A 14,080-nucleotide genomic window follows, 5' to 3' on the forward strand; every position below is an offset into this window, starting at 1 on the left:
TTTGATGAATATACTAATTTTACATTACAACAAAAAAAAAGCACGTAGTTATTAGCTATTTTGTTTTGTCACAACTCACACGTAACTTTCGCAGGGAAGAAATTGAAAGAAGCCTCTTTATTTGAATTTTGTCAAAAATTTTGGTGGAAGTTACGTCAAAACTGTAGAGACGGGAAGACAAAATTTGGCCAAGTTCCACTGTGGAGTAGTATGGCATGCACTCGATGACTTGTACTACTGTTTCACAATACAAGTTAACATAAACTTTTCTTCTTTCCACTTCACTGTGGAGTAGCATGGCATGTTTTCTTACAATATTATCCCATTCAATGAACATATTGAGTAGTGCAGAAAGTAAAAAAACAAGAAAATAACAAATTTAAAGCAAATGTATTTTGTTACCCGATAAAAATCACACACTATGCTTAGCCCCATTTGGTGGACGAGACTTTTCATTATGATGAAAAAGGTTTCTAGAAAAAAAAAAGTAAAAGAAAAAAAAAAATCATTACAAGATAATGTTCACAATTATTGATGGGATTTTGTGAGTGGTTAACATATCTGTTATGCAATGACTGATTTTACAAACCGATTTAAAACTCCATATATCTGTTATGTTCATCATGATAGCAATAATCTATGATATTTAAGCTTTCCTATAAGATAATCTTTAAGCAAAACACAGTTGAAGAAGATGCAAGAGTAATGCAATGAAATCTTTTCTCAAAAAAAAAAAAAAATGCAATGAAATCTAAAATCAATAAAAACAAATTCATTTTAAACGTTCCAGATCAGGAAGAGGTAAAAAGAAAAAACTAACAGAGACAAAATCAAAGAAGATATAGAAGAATTTACAAAGAGGAAATATATCATGCAAAAAGAGAAGACATGGACGCAAACGCCATATACTGGAAAACGCAAACGCTGAACGTTGATCTAAGTGAGTTTTCGCCAGAGTGATCCTTTGGAAGCAGCTAAGCACTTGACTCTCGGGAACACGAAGCCTGTCTTTGGAGGGTTACCATCTACAAGAGTGTTCTCATATATTTCTCTGCACTCTTGTACCACCTGTTTTCATCACCATAAACCATTTCGAAATTTAGAGTTCTTCGTTCGCAAACAAAACGTTAACTAACTGTTTTCATCACCATAAACCATTTCGCAATTAAGAGCTCGGTGTTTTTACCTCTTTTGTGTCCTTTCGTGGTATGCCTTCACGTAGTCCAACAAGCTTCTCCACCACGTCGGCCTGCGATTTTTATATCAGAGATTATGTGTGTTGAGAACAAATGATCTTGTAAAATTAAGACAAGGCTTCGTTTTATTTGATATTATATTTACCGGGCAGTCAGGCTGGTGCTCAAGAATGTTCGAGTACACGAGTGTGAATGCATCAAGACTCTCCGCGGATGCAAGTTCTCTCAGATCACTCATTATTCTGATTCTGCTCTCCACTTTCTGTAACACAATCCCAGGGGATATCGGAGAAACTTAAATGGATGTACAAAATTAACCAACTTACACAATCAAAGTGAGTTTTAAGTGCTAAAACCAACTTACAGATGCACTTATATACTCCCTAAAGAAATCCATAAGAACCTCCTCGTCTAGCCTCATCCGTTCAATAGTTTCTTCCTTGATGTAGTTTTTCTGGGATTACATGCGTCAACCCCAAGGTTCAGTGCATATTGATGGATATATGAACGGTAAATACCGGAGAATAAATGGGGAAACCTGTGTTAGGAGATGATCAACATAAACAACGACTGTTTCTTCCAGACAAGCTTCGACAAATCTTCTAAATGATCTTTCTTCAACATACCTGCATCACCATTCACCACCAATGCCTCAATAGAGTTGTGGTGATACAAGTTCTGTTATACAATAGGGAACTGAAAAACTTACATTTTTACATCTGTGAAATAATCACCAAAAGTTGCCACGAGGTACTCAGTAACCTGCCCCTCGCACCATTCTATAAAGTAAAGAGCAAGGTTAAGAACAAAACCATAGGAGCAAGAAGCCAAGAACGCGTATCAAGTATATATGTCATCTGGCTGAGAAATAAGACGTTGATAGTGCTGTGTTAGGAGGAAGGAACAGATACGATGAATGACAGTCTTAAAAGTTTGTGTTATAAAGAACAGAACTATTGACATTGAGACAAATGTAGAAAATCAATGCGGATGAGAATAGTCCATATCTCTTAGAAATCAGGAAACCAATGGAAAGTTAACTAAATAGGATTAACCGTGCAGAATGGTAGATACCTTTCTGGTAAAGCTTGACAAGTAATTCCTGAACTCCTGGATCCTCAAATATAACGCGAACGGTTTGATGCACTGCTTCCTGCGATCAATAGACCATATGTCACTTGTGTAAAATCCAACATAAATGTTTTAACTTTTTGCAACATCAGGTAACTATTTCATCTCAATAGCTATCTGGGCAACTACAAGTCCACACAATACAAAGGCAAGAACTACATATAGATTGAGGGAGAAATAAGAATCTTTGACGTACCTTAGCCACCTCCAAGAAACCTTTGCAAGTGTCTTCAAAATTTACCTGACAGAAACATCACATTTGAAAAGCTTTTCTTATCATGCAAACAAGTGTCCAGGCGGATTTAGATGTGCAGTATAGAGGCTGAGATTGGGCATGACGCAGTGGAATTTGACACTTTCGATCAAAAGAATGAATTGCAAGGAAATTCAGATCAGAAAATGGCACTTGAACTACCTGCTCCGCGTAGTTCTGTGGAAGAGCTTCTAAAGTGCTATTACTCAACTCCATGGCAAGGTCGTAGCAGCGAAGGTTGTTGTTTATCTGTCGGAATTATTAGGAAAGATAAATATTTATTAAAAATGTGAGAATGGTAGTAGTGCCATTTAAAGAGTCAAAAAAAAATTTACATACCATAGCGCAGAGAGGTTCCAGACCAATATCAGAAGCGGGTTCTTCAACTCTCTTCTTTTCAGCTGCTTGGAAATCGATCATAACCTGAAGTAAAACAATGTAAATCAAAAATATATAAGGTATAAAAGTTAGACAACAAATGAAGGATGGATTGTTGCAGGAATTTACAAGCAGCTTTCAAATGAAGAGGGGGGAAAGTAGAAAATAGAAAGAAAATGAGGGAAATGGGACTAGACATTAAGGTGGGATATGGAAAAATTGCTGGGAACTGGTAAAGTCTTCAACATTAACTTTGACACCAGTCCCAGAAGAAAGCAAGAACGATTTCAAATTTCTGAGTATTAGCCAATGAAAAACCTGAGGAGGGAAACGAAATATCTCCAAACTTATAAACCCTTTCAGTTCAAAGCCAAACAAAGAAATAAGGGGAAACCAAAAAACAGTATTTGCAACCTCTCTGACTTGCCTGAATAATAGCCAAAGCAATCCTGTATAGCATAACATCGGTGCTATTATCTCTGACGATTTGCACTTGCTCTCCAAGTATTCTGAATAAATCTACAGCAGCCGGTGTATATAATTTTCCTTCCTCTGTTTTCTTAGGTGGTTGCACCTTATCCGCCTCAAGGATATTCATGTACCATTTCTACAACCAAAGCGGATTAACAACTACAGTAAGCAGAAAGAACTATTATAATTGTAAGCCTCCAAAACCAGCAGAAAAGGTCAAACGTGCATGTCATTACCTTCGTTGTAGCTTGCATTCGTTCAACATATGCATTCATTAAAGGATCCATTGAACCACTCTCTGAACATACTTGAGCTAGTGAATCATCCACACCAAGTGCAATCAAGTTTTCTTGGTACTCTACCACCCAACCAGTAACCTAGCAAGATCCAAAAGAGAAAGAGAAGATACATTACTCTCTGTAGGATATCTGATGCACTGAGACAGGGTACAACGAATGAGGAATATGAAGACATAGTGTTAAGGCGTGAATACAATGGTGGACAATAACTTATGTGGCAGCCACAAACTATTACCCCCTTTAAATTTTTCAATGGTGCTCTCTGTCAAGTAAATCGCAATAGCTTGACATTTCCTTAAGTATCATGCCTGGTTGATTAAAAATGTCCTTCATATTCGGCCAGAGAACACAGAGCCAAAGCACCAAAAGCAAATTATGTGAACTCTGAGTTGCGACACAACATGGCAAGAACACTACTAAATCAAGCTTCACACACCTTTAATATCTCTATATTTGTCAGATCATTTGCCCTGTCACTTAGCAATCTGAGCATTTGTATGAACCTCTCGGTGTACAGGTTCACCATAAGCTGAAATATCTCGTATCTGCAGAAAAGAAAGATTGCTAAGTTAATCATTTTCCCTTGCGGATATGGACTAATATTTTAAGCTTTAATCTTGCATTGTTCTGGAGGATAACAAAAGGAAGCTAAATAGGAAAAAAACCTCGGAGGAAAACAAGGAGCCACATAGTCATAAATATCTCCAAGTTCCTCTCCAATCTAGTCAAACACAATAGCAAGAAGTTGGAGATCTCAGTTAATTATAAAAATTATATATTAGTGAAAGATAACAGAAGAAAAGGTGGTTGACATGATGTTGAATATAAAAAAATCTATATAAATAGTTGAGTAACAAGTTCAACGAACTTCAGAAAAGAGACAATGAAGAAGAAGAGTATGCAAGAAAGGGAATCAGTCGCACAAACCATTCTAGCTTCCTCCAAAGCTGCTTTTAGATCTTCAAATACAAGCTGGTCAATAACTCAGTGTTAGGATGGCCTCACAAAGAGACACATATTACTTTGAGCTATACCACCGAATCAAATTTACATAAAGAAAGTCCCACCGTCAAAAGCCTGTTGAATCGATCTTCGACTGACTTTCGAATCTGCTCGTAGCATTTATCCTTGTAGCCTTTCCCTTGGACTTTTAACTTCTGTTGTGCAAGACTCTTTGACGAAGCCGACGCCGTAGTAGATTTCCTGGATTTAACACAGCAAACACAAGACGTGTCCCAAGTGATTATGGAGACTTCGGTAAATTACCACTACTTTTCAGGAGACAAGATCAGTGCCTAACTTATCTTAGTTACACTCACGGTGAAAAAGTGAAAGAGATTCTGAGACAACAGATCAAGAAGAAATAAACAAAAACTTAGCACTCACTTGCCAGGCCTTCGAGGATTTGCTACAGATGCCATCGCACCTTCTCCCTCAGCCTCTGCTGCTTCTTCAGCAAGTTGTTGATCAAGAATTTCTTGCATCTCAACAACCCTTTGACAGAAGAGACATTGTAAGTTAGTAGTACAGCATAAGAGACATTATCTCCTGTTTAGGGAACTTTAAATGCCAGCATAAAATCCTATGGCACCCTATGTTGCATGAAGTTAGGAAGAGACAATTTACATGTCCAAAAATGGTTGTCACGGTAACAAAATAACCTCGCTATCCTACTTTATCAATTTGAACGGATCATGATACTAACAACCAGAAAATATTTATACACAATCTTTCTTGCTTATTATTAGATAAGATTTGCTTGTAACAAAATTAAAAAGTAAAAATCTTGGTAATATATACAATTTATGAAGAATGACATTGGTGGGGAATCATACCTTAAAGCACGAACCAGCGTTTGTGGACTGCAGAACAAAGAGATATATCAGTAACAGATTAAAAGTAGTTAATCGATAATTTTCATGTTACCCCAAAAATATCTAACATTTGATATCTTAGTAGAACTATGAGCTTAACAACGATGAACTGGTTACTTCAACAAGGAGAACTCTACATGTGTAGTTGAGCGCCAAAGACTGGGTGACAGAAAAAAAACAGAGAACAGAGCATTCCATAAACTATGCTTTGTCATAAATAAATGCTCATATCTAGCTTCCAAATAACTGGTGAAGTCCAACTAGTTTTTCTCATCCATTGACATTACTTTCTTCCTTGAACAAACTTGTTTCCTAGCCTCATTCTTACAAAGACCGGCAAGGATTAAAATAATAAATGAGGCAGTAGGAATTAACATAATGGGAATTAGATAGAGAGGTCTACCACCATATAGTTACTCAAGGTACCTTTCTTTAGAAAGTTTGTAAAAGTTGGAAACATGACCCCATAGTGTCTTCTCGAATGTTTCCCATGTTCTATCAACGTCTTCAAAATACTCCCTGAACCCATCAAAACAACACTTCAGAAATTGGTGTGATAATGTAAAAAGAAAGATAGTCTAGAGGCGGAATCAAATCATCATTAGACACTATCAAAAGAACGTCCGTCCCATGTTCTGCACATTTAGAGACCTAGTTTCCTTCATTTCCAGCTCGTGATTATTTAGCATTCCAGTAACTATTGAATTAAAGCTTTCAGGCGCGCTTCATGTAAATCCGAGAAGCAGAGTACGGAAAAGAGTGGAATATATACAAACCTTAGCCTCCCAACCTCCTCTCCAGCAGCTGCTAAGGCAAATCTCCGTTTACCATCAAGTGCTGTTAGTCTCTATGGAAAAACAAAAAGAATGTTATTCCTTACACCTGACGTTGACGTTCTCAAAAAGTGACACGGTCAGAAATGCCTGGAATCCATAGGAAGAGGACTCATGCTACCTCGTAAGTGTTAACAATTTCTTTATCATCACTCAGAGACTCCCGAGCAGCAGCAGCTTCAACAGAAATTGACATCATACCTTCTACATCCTAGAAAAAAGGCAATGTGGCATAAAGTTAGTTGACATAAACTTCAAAACATTTAAACAACCGAGACGACCATGCAGAGCTATGTGCTTTCAAGTTCTCGATTGAGCTAGAAGGACAACACTGGGCCAGAAACTGTTTGAGTAATAGATTCAGTGCTCGCTCGATCACATATCTACCTTTAGAGTTTTGTTTAGATTATTCCTGGCATTACTCAGCAGCTTTATTTGGTCGTGATTTTCAATCAAAGTTTGGCATTCTTGACAAAGCCTGTGGCACAAGCAGTGAAGTTAGAGGAAAAAACGCGAATGCTGACAACTCAGCTTCAAGAATCTCTGGCCAAGCTAAAACATACTTGTCGATAGAAATGAAATTATCCCGCAGTTCGTAAATGGTTTTCTCAGATGAGGAGAGCGACTCCAATCCAGCTTCAGCTTGTTCAACCTGCACTTTGTCAACAATGATGATTCAGCAAAAGTATAGAAAGAAAACTAGAATACAAGGAATGCCAGATTTAAAGCTTTACCTGCTCAGCAACCATGGTACTAAGCTGTGCATCATTCGCCTGAGGAAAACAACAACAAAATCACCAGTAAGGTGATTACATTAATTCAGCATAAAAGATCATAATAGCATATTGAAACCTAGGAAATCAAAACCCAGCACCACTCAGAAATAACTGATACTCGGTGCAATTCGAAATTTCTAAGCCAATTGCAATTGAAAGCAAGACGGAAAACCTGTTGACGAGCGATGTAATCGGCCTTGATTGAAGAAATAGATTGGAGAAGCTCAGGTAAGGGCAATAGCTTCGCCACCTCCCGTACAGCCGCCTCCTTCGCTTCCACACCAAGATCCTCGACCATCATCTTCGCTAGATCACCTTATTTAACAACTCCGATCCTAGATTGAAGACCTTCTCTGCAAAAATCAAAATCATTGAAGATTCCGAAACAATCACTATAACGCACAGGAAGAATGAAGAGATCTGAAAACAGAAACGTGAAGGCCAAATGGACGCAACCGAAGAAGTCATTTGAGCAAAATTCGAGAGCGAAAACTGAGATTCACAGCGTTTACTTGGTCGTCCTCTATCCTCCTTAGCTTGGTTTTTCTGAAGATCCTTGATAAACAATGGTGTTGAAGGCAGATCAGGTGGAAGAGAAACAACGATTAAAACCTTCGTAACGAGACTAATGGAATGTTCGGAAACGCTGAAATCCGAAATCCTCACCTCGCCGCTTATGATTTTTCCTTTTTTGCCAGCTGTTGCGGATTTTTTTTTTTTTTTCAGTTGCTTTTATTGCTATCATTTGTTTTCTCTTCCGCAAACGCTAACGCTGGTCCGGTGAGCAAAACGCAAATTATAAACACCATCACCATGGTCGTTCCATAAAAAAAAAAAATTAATTGATTAAAAATACATTGGTGCAAATTTGTGTGACACAGAAGATCCGGAAAATCCCGGAAATGTAGAGAGAAGGGACGAGAGAGTGTATAAAGAATGTGAGCGGAGAACCAAATAATCGTCATCACCAAAATACCTTACAAAGAATCCTGCAAGATTATTCACACACTACACAACGATCGGCGAAGAAAAGTGTACTTGGTTTTTTGGAAGAGATGCTTCTGCTCCCTTCTCTTCCAATCGTCACTTTTCCCGCCAATCCCAGTCTACTGCTGGTTTCATCACCGTCTTGGCCGCCGCGGAGAGGGAACTCCACTGTCGTTACCGCTGCATCCAGAGATGTAGATAGCTTCACGAGTAAATCCGGCTATCTATTCAGTCTCAGCGCCGATGAGGCCGATTCCTTGTCGGAGTACAGCTTTTCCAGGATTGATGGGATGTATAAGAAGAAGCCTCTGATTCTGCTCCGGAGATTGGCTCAAATCGGGACTACGTTTGGTTACTGGTTTGGGCTTCGCTTAGCCGATGAGGCTCTCGAGCGGTCTGAGCAGATGTTCAAGGTCTTTCTCTAATTTTGTAATGCTAAGTCTTACTGCTCTCTCGCATTTTCGTGATGCCTCACCCATTTTTGACGACTGTTGTATTTAGATTCGAGCAGCGGAGCTTAGGAAATTACTGGTGGAACTAGGTCCGGTATGGTTTCTCTCTCCCTCTCTACAGCTTATCTTACGAATTCTTTTAGCAGTTCTTCAAAAATTGCTCAATGCGAGTGTTCTTCTCTCTTTCGGTGTTGAGATGTAAAATGGTATTTCATTTCTTGTCTTGTTTTAGGCGTATGTCAAAATCGCTCAGGCTGTTTCTTCTCGTCCTGTAAGTAGCTTACTGTGCTGTATTCTTCAGGCTTTATTAACAATGTTCACTCCACATTTATTGAGCTATGTAATCGTCGATAGGATTTGATACCACCTTCATACTTGGATGAACTCTCCTTGCTTCAAGATCAAATAACTCCATTTTCAACCGAAGTTGCTTTCAGTATGATAGAGGATGAACTTGGCCTTCCTCTAGATGAGCTTTTCTCTGAGATTTCTCCACAGCCTGTAGCTGCAGCGTCCCTTGGACAGGTAGGAAGGAAGCATTTTTTTTTATGGTCTGAAGCTTATTTTAATGGTAGTTTCTTATTCCCAATGTATATATGAGTGCTTGTCCAATTATGTGGACCCTACTTTGGTCTACATTTCAGGTATATCAAGCTAGGCTTCGTAGAACGGGAGAGGTTGTTGCTGTCAAAGTGCAGCGGCCTGGTGTACGAGCTGCTATTGCTTTGGACACATTGATTCTGCGATATATAGCGGGTTTGATTAAAAAGGCTGGGAGATTCAACTCAGATCTCCAGGTGACGTGAAACCTGTGCCTTCCTTTGAACTGATAATTGCAGATTAAAATGTGTTGAAACTTGAAACGTACACTAATATCCATTTCAGAGGGTTCTAGTATACCATTTTTATATAATTTGGATAACTTGAGAGAATAATTGAAGCTTAAGTTAGTCAGAGTGTACTGTTAACCGTTCCAATGCTAAATTGTGAAATTCCATTTGCAGGCAGTTGTTGATGAATGGGCAACAAGCCTGTTTAAGGTAAAGCATACACTCTTATCAAAAGTCGCTTTCCATGTTTTGCGTTGACGTTTTTTTTTCTGATACATAGAGTATACTTTGCAAAATTGGTAAGTTCTTGATGCTTCTTTTTTCCGTCATAGACGAAAAAGAATTCCAGACTGTTTCTCTTTATGCAATCCTGCTTTTCTGTTCCGTGTAAAATGAAATTCAATGGTTTAATGTGATGCTGTAAAATAATGATAGATTCCATGTTAGCTATTGTGTGAAAAATGGACAGATTTTTTACGATTTCTTTAATGTATTGGAAAGATCTTTTAGATGGACTGGTTGTTGCATTTAAAATTTTCTTGTTCGGGGAATATCTTAGAGCTTTATATTGAATACAGGTAAATCACATTGAATGCAGGAGATGGATTACTTGAAAGAAGCACAAAACGGAATAAAATTTAGGTAAAGCCGGCTAAGGTTTGAGTCTTGTTCGCCTTGTTTGATCTCCTATATTATGTTATGGCTATGACTAACATTGTAGCTCCATTATAAATCAATAATCTGAGCTATAGATCATGTGGTTTTTTGCTTAAGCTTGGTACTTGGACAAACATTATATTTTTGTCTAGAACATTATTAGCTCATCTAATGGTTAAATCTTCAATAATTCTGTAAAGTAACATTCTGTATTCTTGAATAGGAAGCTGTATGGTAGCATCAAAGATGTTTTGGTTCCAAAGATGTACACAGAGTACAGTACCAGAAAAGTTCTTGTGATGGAGTGGGTGGAGGTATGAAGTTAGACATTCGCAATAAAAATTATTTTTCTGGTTTGCGTCAACTAGTTGTATATGTTTGTTATGGCTTTCCTCAGTCAAAAGGAGTTCTATATATCTTTAAGCTCATAGTAATTCCATGTAGTCTACTTTCTGTGTCACTGCAGGGTCAAAAGCTTGCTGAAGTTAATGACCTTTACTTAGTTGAGGTTGGCGTTTACTGTTCGTTTAATCAACTTCTGGAGTACGGATTTTACCATGCCGATCCTCACCCTGGAAATTTTCTGCGCACATACGATGGCCAACTTGCATACTTAGGTATTCCTCAATCTCAATACTAACTCCATGTGTTATCATGCTGCATTCCATGCGCCAGATAATGTTTTTGTATACTCGTTACTTCGTTCAAAGAAAAGAGACTACTCACTGAATGCTCTGGTAGTAGATTACCTGTGTATCATCTAACGTATCTGATCATACGGTGAATTAACCAGAAACATGAACCCCTCTGTAACTTTTTGGGTAATGGTTTTTAATTTATTATGCTATAACTTATCCGCTATGTTTGTGATAATTTTCCATTCTTCCAGATATGAAGATTGGGACTTTTTCTGCCTCTCTAGATATAGATATGCTTGGGTTTTATGTCTACAAACTAAAGACGTAGTTTACTGTCCTAAGAACTATCTTTTGTTTATAAGTTATTGAACTTTTAGCTTGTTTTGCTGCCAGATTTTGGTATGATGGGGGACTTTAGGCCAGAATTACGTGATGGATTCATGGAAGCATGTCTTCATCTAGTAAATCGTGACTTCAAAGCGCTGGCTAAAGACTTTGTAACTCTGGGGTACTCTGGTCGTTGGTGTCTATCTGAATCTGAACTTTCAACTGTTGACATTTCCTAATCTTATCTGCAAAACTTCTATAGGCTTCTTCCACCAACAGCTGAAAAGAGCGCTGTGACGAAGGCTTTAACAGGTTCGTTCTTGGCCTTAGTTTGGAAAAGAGTGTTATTATGCAGGTATGTTTTTGTTATAAAAAAATTGGTTGTGCTTTCTTGAAACAATTGCCTCCTCTGTCTGCAGATGTTTTTCAGAATGCAATTTCCAGAGGAGTTCGCAATATAAGCTTTGGTGACCTCATTGGCGACTTAGGAAAAACTATGTAGTAACACTTGTACTTAAACTATATACTGTCTATTAAAATTTGACCCGGAGAGGGTCATTTGAAAGAACTTTGTTTGTATTTTTTGCGCTTACTTATTAGATGCTGATATTAATTTGTCAAACTTTCAGGTACCAATTCAAATTCAGAATACCCCCCTATTTTTCTCTCGTTATCCGCAGGTACTTTACATTTTTGGCTGTATTGGCCTCCAGCCGCTTTTCTGATATGATGAACATTCTTGTTTTGCGCTGTTGAGATTTCTCAAACTTTTAAGTTTGAGTTTTTGCTATAGTTGGGTCCAACTGGTCTATGCGTTAAATGCTTAATTTAAACTATCCTACATGATTACTCTCTCAACCATGGCTTATGCGTGATTAGTCTTTTTCTGTCTACTGAGACAGCATTCACATAATTCCTGGTTTCTCATCTTTGATTCCCAGCCTTGCTGTCTTGGAGGGGATTGCCATTGGTATAAGCCCAAACTACAAGGTTTTGGGCAGTACATACCCTTGGATCGCTAGAAAAATTCTAACTGACAGCTCTCCACAGCTGAAAAGTTCTCTTCAGTCTCTTTTGTATGAGGTACTAAACAATCTTGTCTAAGAAGATTGGACATCCACATTTCTCATTTTGTTTCTTTCTGAACTTGCTATCCTTGATTTGTGTCTCTGCCAGGAAGGTGTTTTCCGAATTGACCGTCTTGAGTCTTTGCTTACCGAGGTGAGACTGGATTTAATCTCTTTTCGCTGTTGGACTATCTATGGGTTGCTGAATCCACTACGTCTTTTTCTTGTACATTAGTGCGTCAGCTTCCTTCTTTGTTGCTGAGCTTGTGTCTTTGGTTTGGGGCTGTACGTATTTGGGTTAAATTGCTGTGGGCTACGTGGTGTTCAATGGTAAATTTGGTAAATTAGTGAGTAAACAGCTGAGTAATCATACAACTATACGGCCTAAAAGCCAACCAAAGACACTGAAATCTGCATGATGATTTGGGTGAATATTATAAAAAAAATTGTCCTATGCTCGAGCAAGTCTATGGCAGTGGGAAATGATTGGCTTGGGTGTTTTAGGGTTTGGCTGTTTAAATAACAAAGAATATGCATTTGGTTTGTTATCAACATCCACTTTCTTCAGTCTCTTAGGACAGAGACGGCATTAGCTCAGAAACCAGTGGTGGGCACAGACTCTAATAAGATCGCTATGAAGCAAATACTAGCTTTTACTTTTACGGAGCAGGTATATATATATATATATATATATATATGCCGTAGTTTTTCGTACTGCCAATTATAAAACTAAAGTTACAAGTACTAAAATCTTGGAACATTGAACAGGGTTCTTTTGTAAGAGAAATCCTTCTTGGAGAATTCGCTAAGGTGAGAAATGCCTTATCAGCTGTTCGATAAAGAAAAAAACATTTTAATCGAGGGGTGTCCAAGAAACCAACTGGCATATATTGAAACCAAATAACGATTAATACCTTGCACTAATCATTTGCCTAAAATGTCACACTCTTTGTTGATCAAAAGTTTGTTGCTTATTATTATTATTATGCAACAGGGTCTTGATGCATTTGGATTGGCAACGTTGGATTCTTTCACATCTGTTGCTTCTACGACTATGCCATTTTCTGGTTCAAGGCCATTAAACTCCTTGACAGAAGAAGACATGTCAAACCTAAGAACTTTCTCTCGACTCATCTCATTGTTCTCAGGGATGCAGCGGGCTGAAACGGTAAGCACGGTAAGAAATTCCTCTTTTTCCTTCTGCTTGTTGTTATTTTCTTATCGTTAATGTTTGCGCATCAAAAAATCTTGCAGCAAGTAAAAGCGGTTAGTAAATATGGTGAGGCACTCACGCCTCTAGACGAAGCATCACTTGTAATGTATCAGCTTCCATCAGCTCAAGAGATGCTCCCGATTCTCTCCATCTTACCTGAGGTAACACGTCTGCATAACTCTTTCAAATGTTTGCAAATCATACTCGATAATTCTATTGATTAAAGACTCAAAAACTGTCCTGACTTGTGTTTTTGGGGGGTGTTGGAATGAATGTTGGCAGCTTCCACAAGAGTCGCAACAGCGGTTGCTTCAATTGCCAGGTGACTTGGTTGGAAGATTGTTGTCTCGGGCTTTCGCTAGAACCATTCGTAGGATGTTTCTTTGATGTATGATTACAAATGCTTTAAAATTTATTAAAGACTGCTTACTTTATTCATATAACTGTGATTTTAAATTTTCAAACGGAAATATTGTAATTTCCATTTTGCACTATTTTATATTTTATTATGAGAAACAGTAAATCCGCCTTTTAAATTTTAACCACAAATTTAAACAAAATTGTTAATTGACTTTGCCAAAAAAATACACATTTTTTTTTTCGGCAGCCAAAAGATACACATTTAATCAATGTTTTTAACAATTTTTTTTTAATTAGTAGATAAAAAATGATCTTTCATCTTTTTACCCCGCCTATTT

At 37.8% G+C, this 14,080-nt stretch overlaps 2 protein-coding genes across 5 annotated transcripts; one reads left to right on the plus strand and one right to left on the minus strand.

Moving 5' to 3' along the window:
* Positions 1–738: 738 nt before the first annotated feature.
* Positions 739–7,912, minus strand: LOC18008579 (exocyst complex component SEC6). 3 transcript variants are annotated; one of them, XM_024150279.1, is made up of 27 exons: positions 7,878–7,912; positions 7,668–7,766; positions 7,384–7,564; positions 7,170–7,208; positions 6,999–7,087; positions 6,823–6,913; positions 6,557–6,646; positions 6,379–6,449; positions 6,029–6,121; positions 5,564–5,590; positions 5,115–5,222; positions 4,796–4,931; positions 4,656–4,700; positions 4,394–4,449; positions 4,165–4,273; positions 3,666–3,806; positions 3,386–3,565; positions 2,920–3,003; positions 2,743–2,829; positions 2,524–2,568; positions 2,271–2,349; positions 1,906–1,975; positions 1,735–1,822; positions 1,561–1,650; positions 1,342–1,458; positions 1,187–1,249; positions 739–1,068 (listed from the first exon to the last, which is right to left on the minus strand). In XM_024150279.1, exons 3-27 carry the CDS (start codon positions 7,510–7,512, stop codon positions 937–939), a joined length of 2,259 nt encoding a protein of 752 aa, XP_024006047.1. In that variant the 5' UTR covers positions 7,513–7,564; positions 7,668–7,766; positions 7,878–7,912; the 3' UTR covers positions 739–936. The 3 variants fall into 3 exon arrangements, with proteins under 3 accessions (XP_024006047.1, XP_006390740.1, XP_006390739.1); XM_006390678.2 differs by having other exon boundaries at positions 7,724–7,910; XM_006390677.2 differs by having other exon boundaries at positions 7,668–7,910.
* A 168-nt stretch (positions 7,913–8,080) lies between these two features.
* LOC18008757 (uncharacterized aarF domain-containing protein kinase At1g71810, chloroplastic) lies at positions 8,081–13,898 on the plus strand. Of its 2 annotated transcripts, none has more exons than XM_024151737.1 (20): positions 8,081–8,611; positions 8,700–8,744; positions 8,883–8,921; positions 9,005–9,175; positions 9,295–9,447; positions 9,655–9,690; positions 10,079–10,122; positions 10,361–10,451; positions 10,604–10,754; positions 11,169–11,283; positions 11,365–11,414; positions 11,522–11,600; positions 11,732–11,782; positions 12,044–12,185; positions 12,279–12,323; positions 12,738–12,839; positions 12,938–12,979; positions 13,164–13,346; positions 13,424–13,543; positions 13,665–13,898. In XM_024151737.1, exons 1-20 carry the CDS (start codon positions 8,267–8,269, stop codon positions 13,767–13,769), a joined length of 2,109 nt encoding a protein of 702 aa, XP_024007505.1. In that variant the 5' UTR covers positions 8,081–8,266; the 3' UTR covers positions 13,770–13,898. The 2 variants fall into 2 exon arrangements, with proteins under 2 accessions (XP_024007505.1, XP_006390741.1); XM_006390679.2 differs by having other exon boundaries at positions 13,164–13,337.
* Positions 13,899–14,080: the final 182 nt, after the last annotated feature.

This window comes from Eutrema salsugineum, unplaced genomic scaffold (assembly GCF_000478725.1).
Source record: "Eutrema salsugineum unplaced genomic scaffold, Eutsalg1_0 scaffold_9, whole genome shotgun sequence".
In the NCBI taxonomy this organism is placed as follows: domain Eukaryota; kingdom Viridiplantae; phylum Streptophyta; class Magnoliopsida; order Brassicales; family Brassicaceae; genus Eutrema; species Eutrema salsugineum.

What these genes read in the sequence shown, in the direction of transcription:
- LOC18008579 (XM_024150279.1), bottom strand. Translation starts at nt 7,512, where the DNA reads ATGATGGTCGAGGATCTTGGTGTGGAAGCGAAGGAGGCGGCTGTACGG. An exon ending in GCTCCTTGTTTTCCTCCGAG is followed by an intron (nt 4,274 to 4,393) that starts GTTTTTTTCCTA and finishes TCTTTTCTGCAG; the next exon opens with ATACGAGATATTTCAGCTTA. An exon ending in TTGATCATCTCCTAACACAG is followed by an intron (nt 1,651 to 1,734) that starts GTTTCCCCATTT and finishes ATGTAATCCCAG; the next exon opens with AAAAACTACATCAAGGAAGA.
- LOC18008757 (XM_024151737.1), top strand. Translation starts at nt 8,267, where the DNA reads ATGCTTCTGCTCCCTTCTCTTCCAATCGTCACTTTTCCCGCCAATCCC. An exon ending in CTTTTACTTTTACGGAGCAG is followed by an intron (nt 12,840 to 12,937) that starts GTATATATATAT and finishes AACATTGAACAG; the next exon opens with GGTTCTTTTGTAAGAGAAAT. An exon ending in TTCTTGGAGAATTCGCTAAG is followed by an intron (nt 12,980 to 13,163) that starts GTGAGAAATGCC and finishes ATTATGCAACAG; the next exon opens with GGTCTTGATGCATTTGGATT.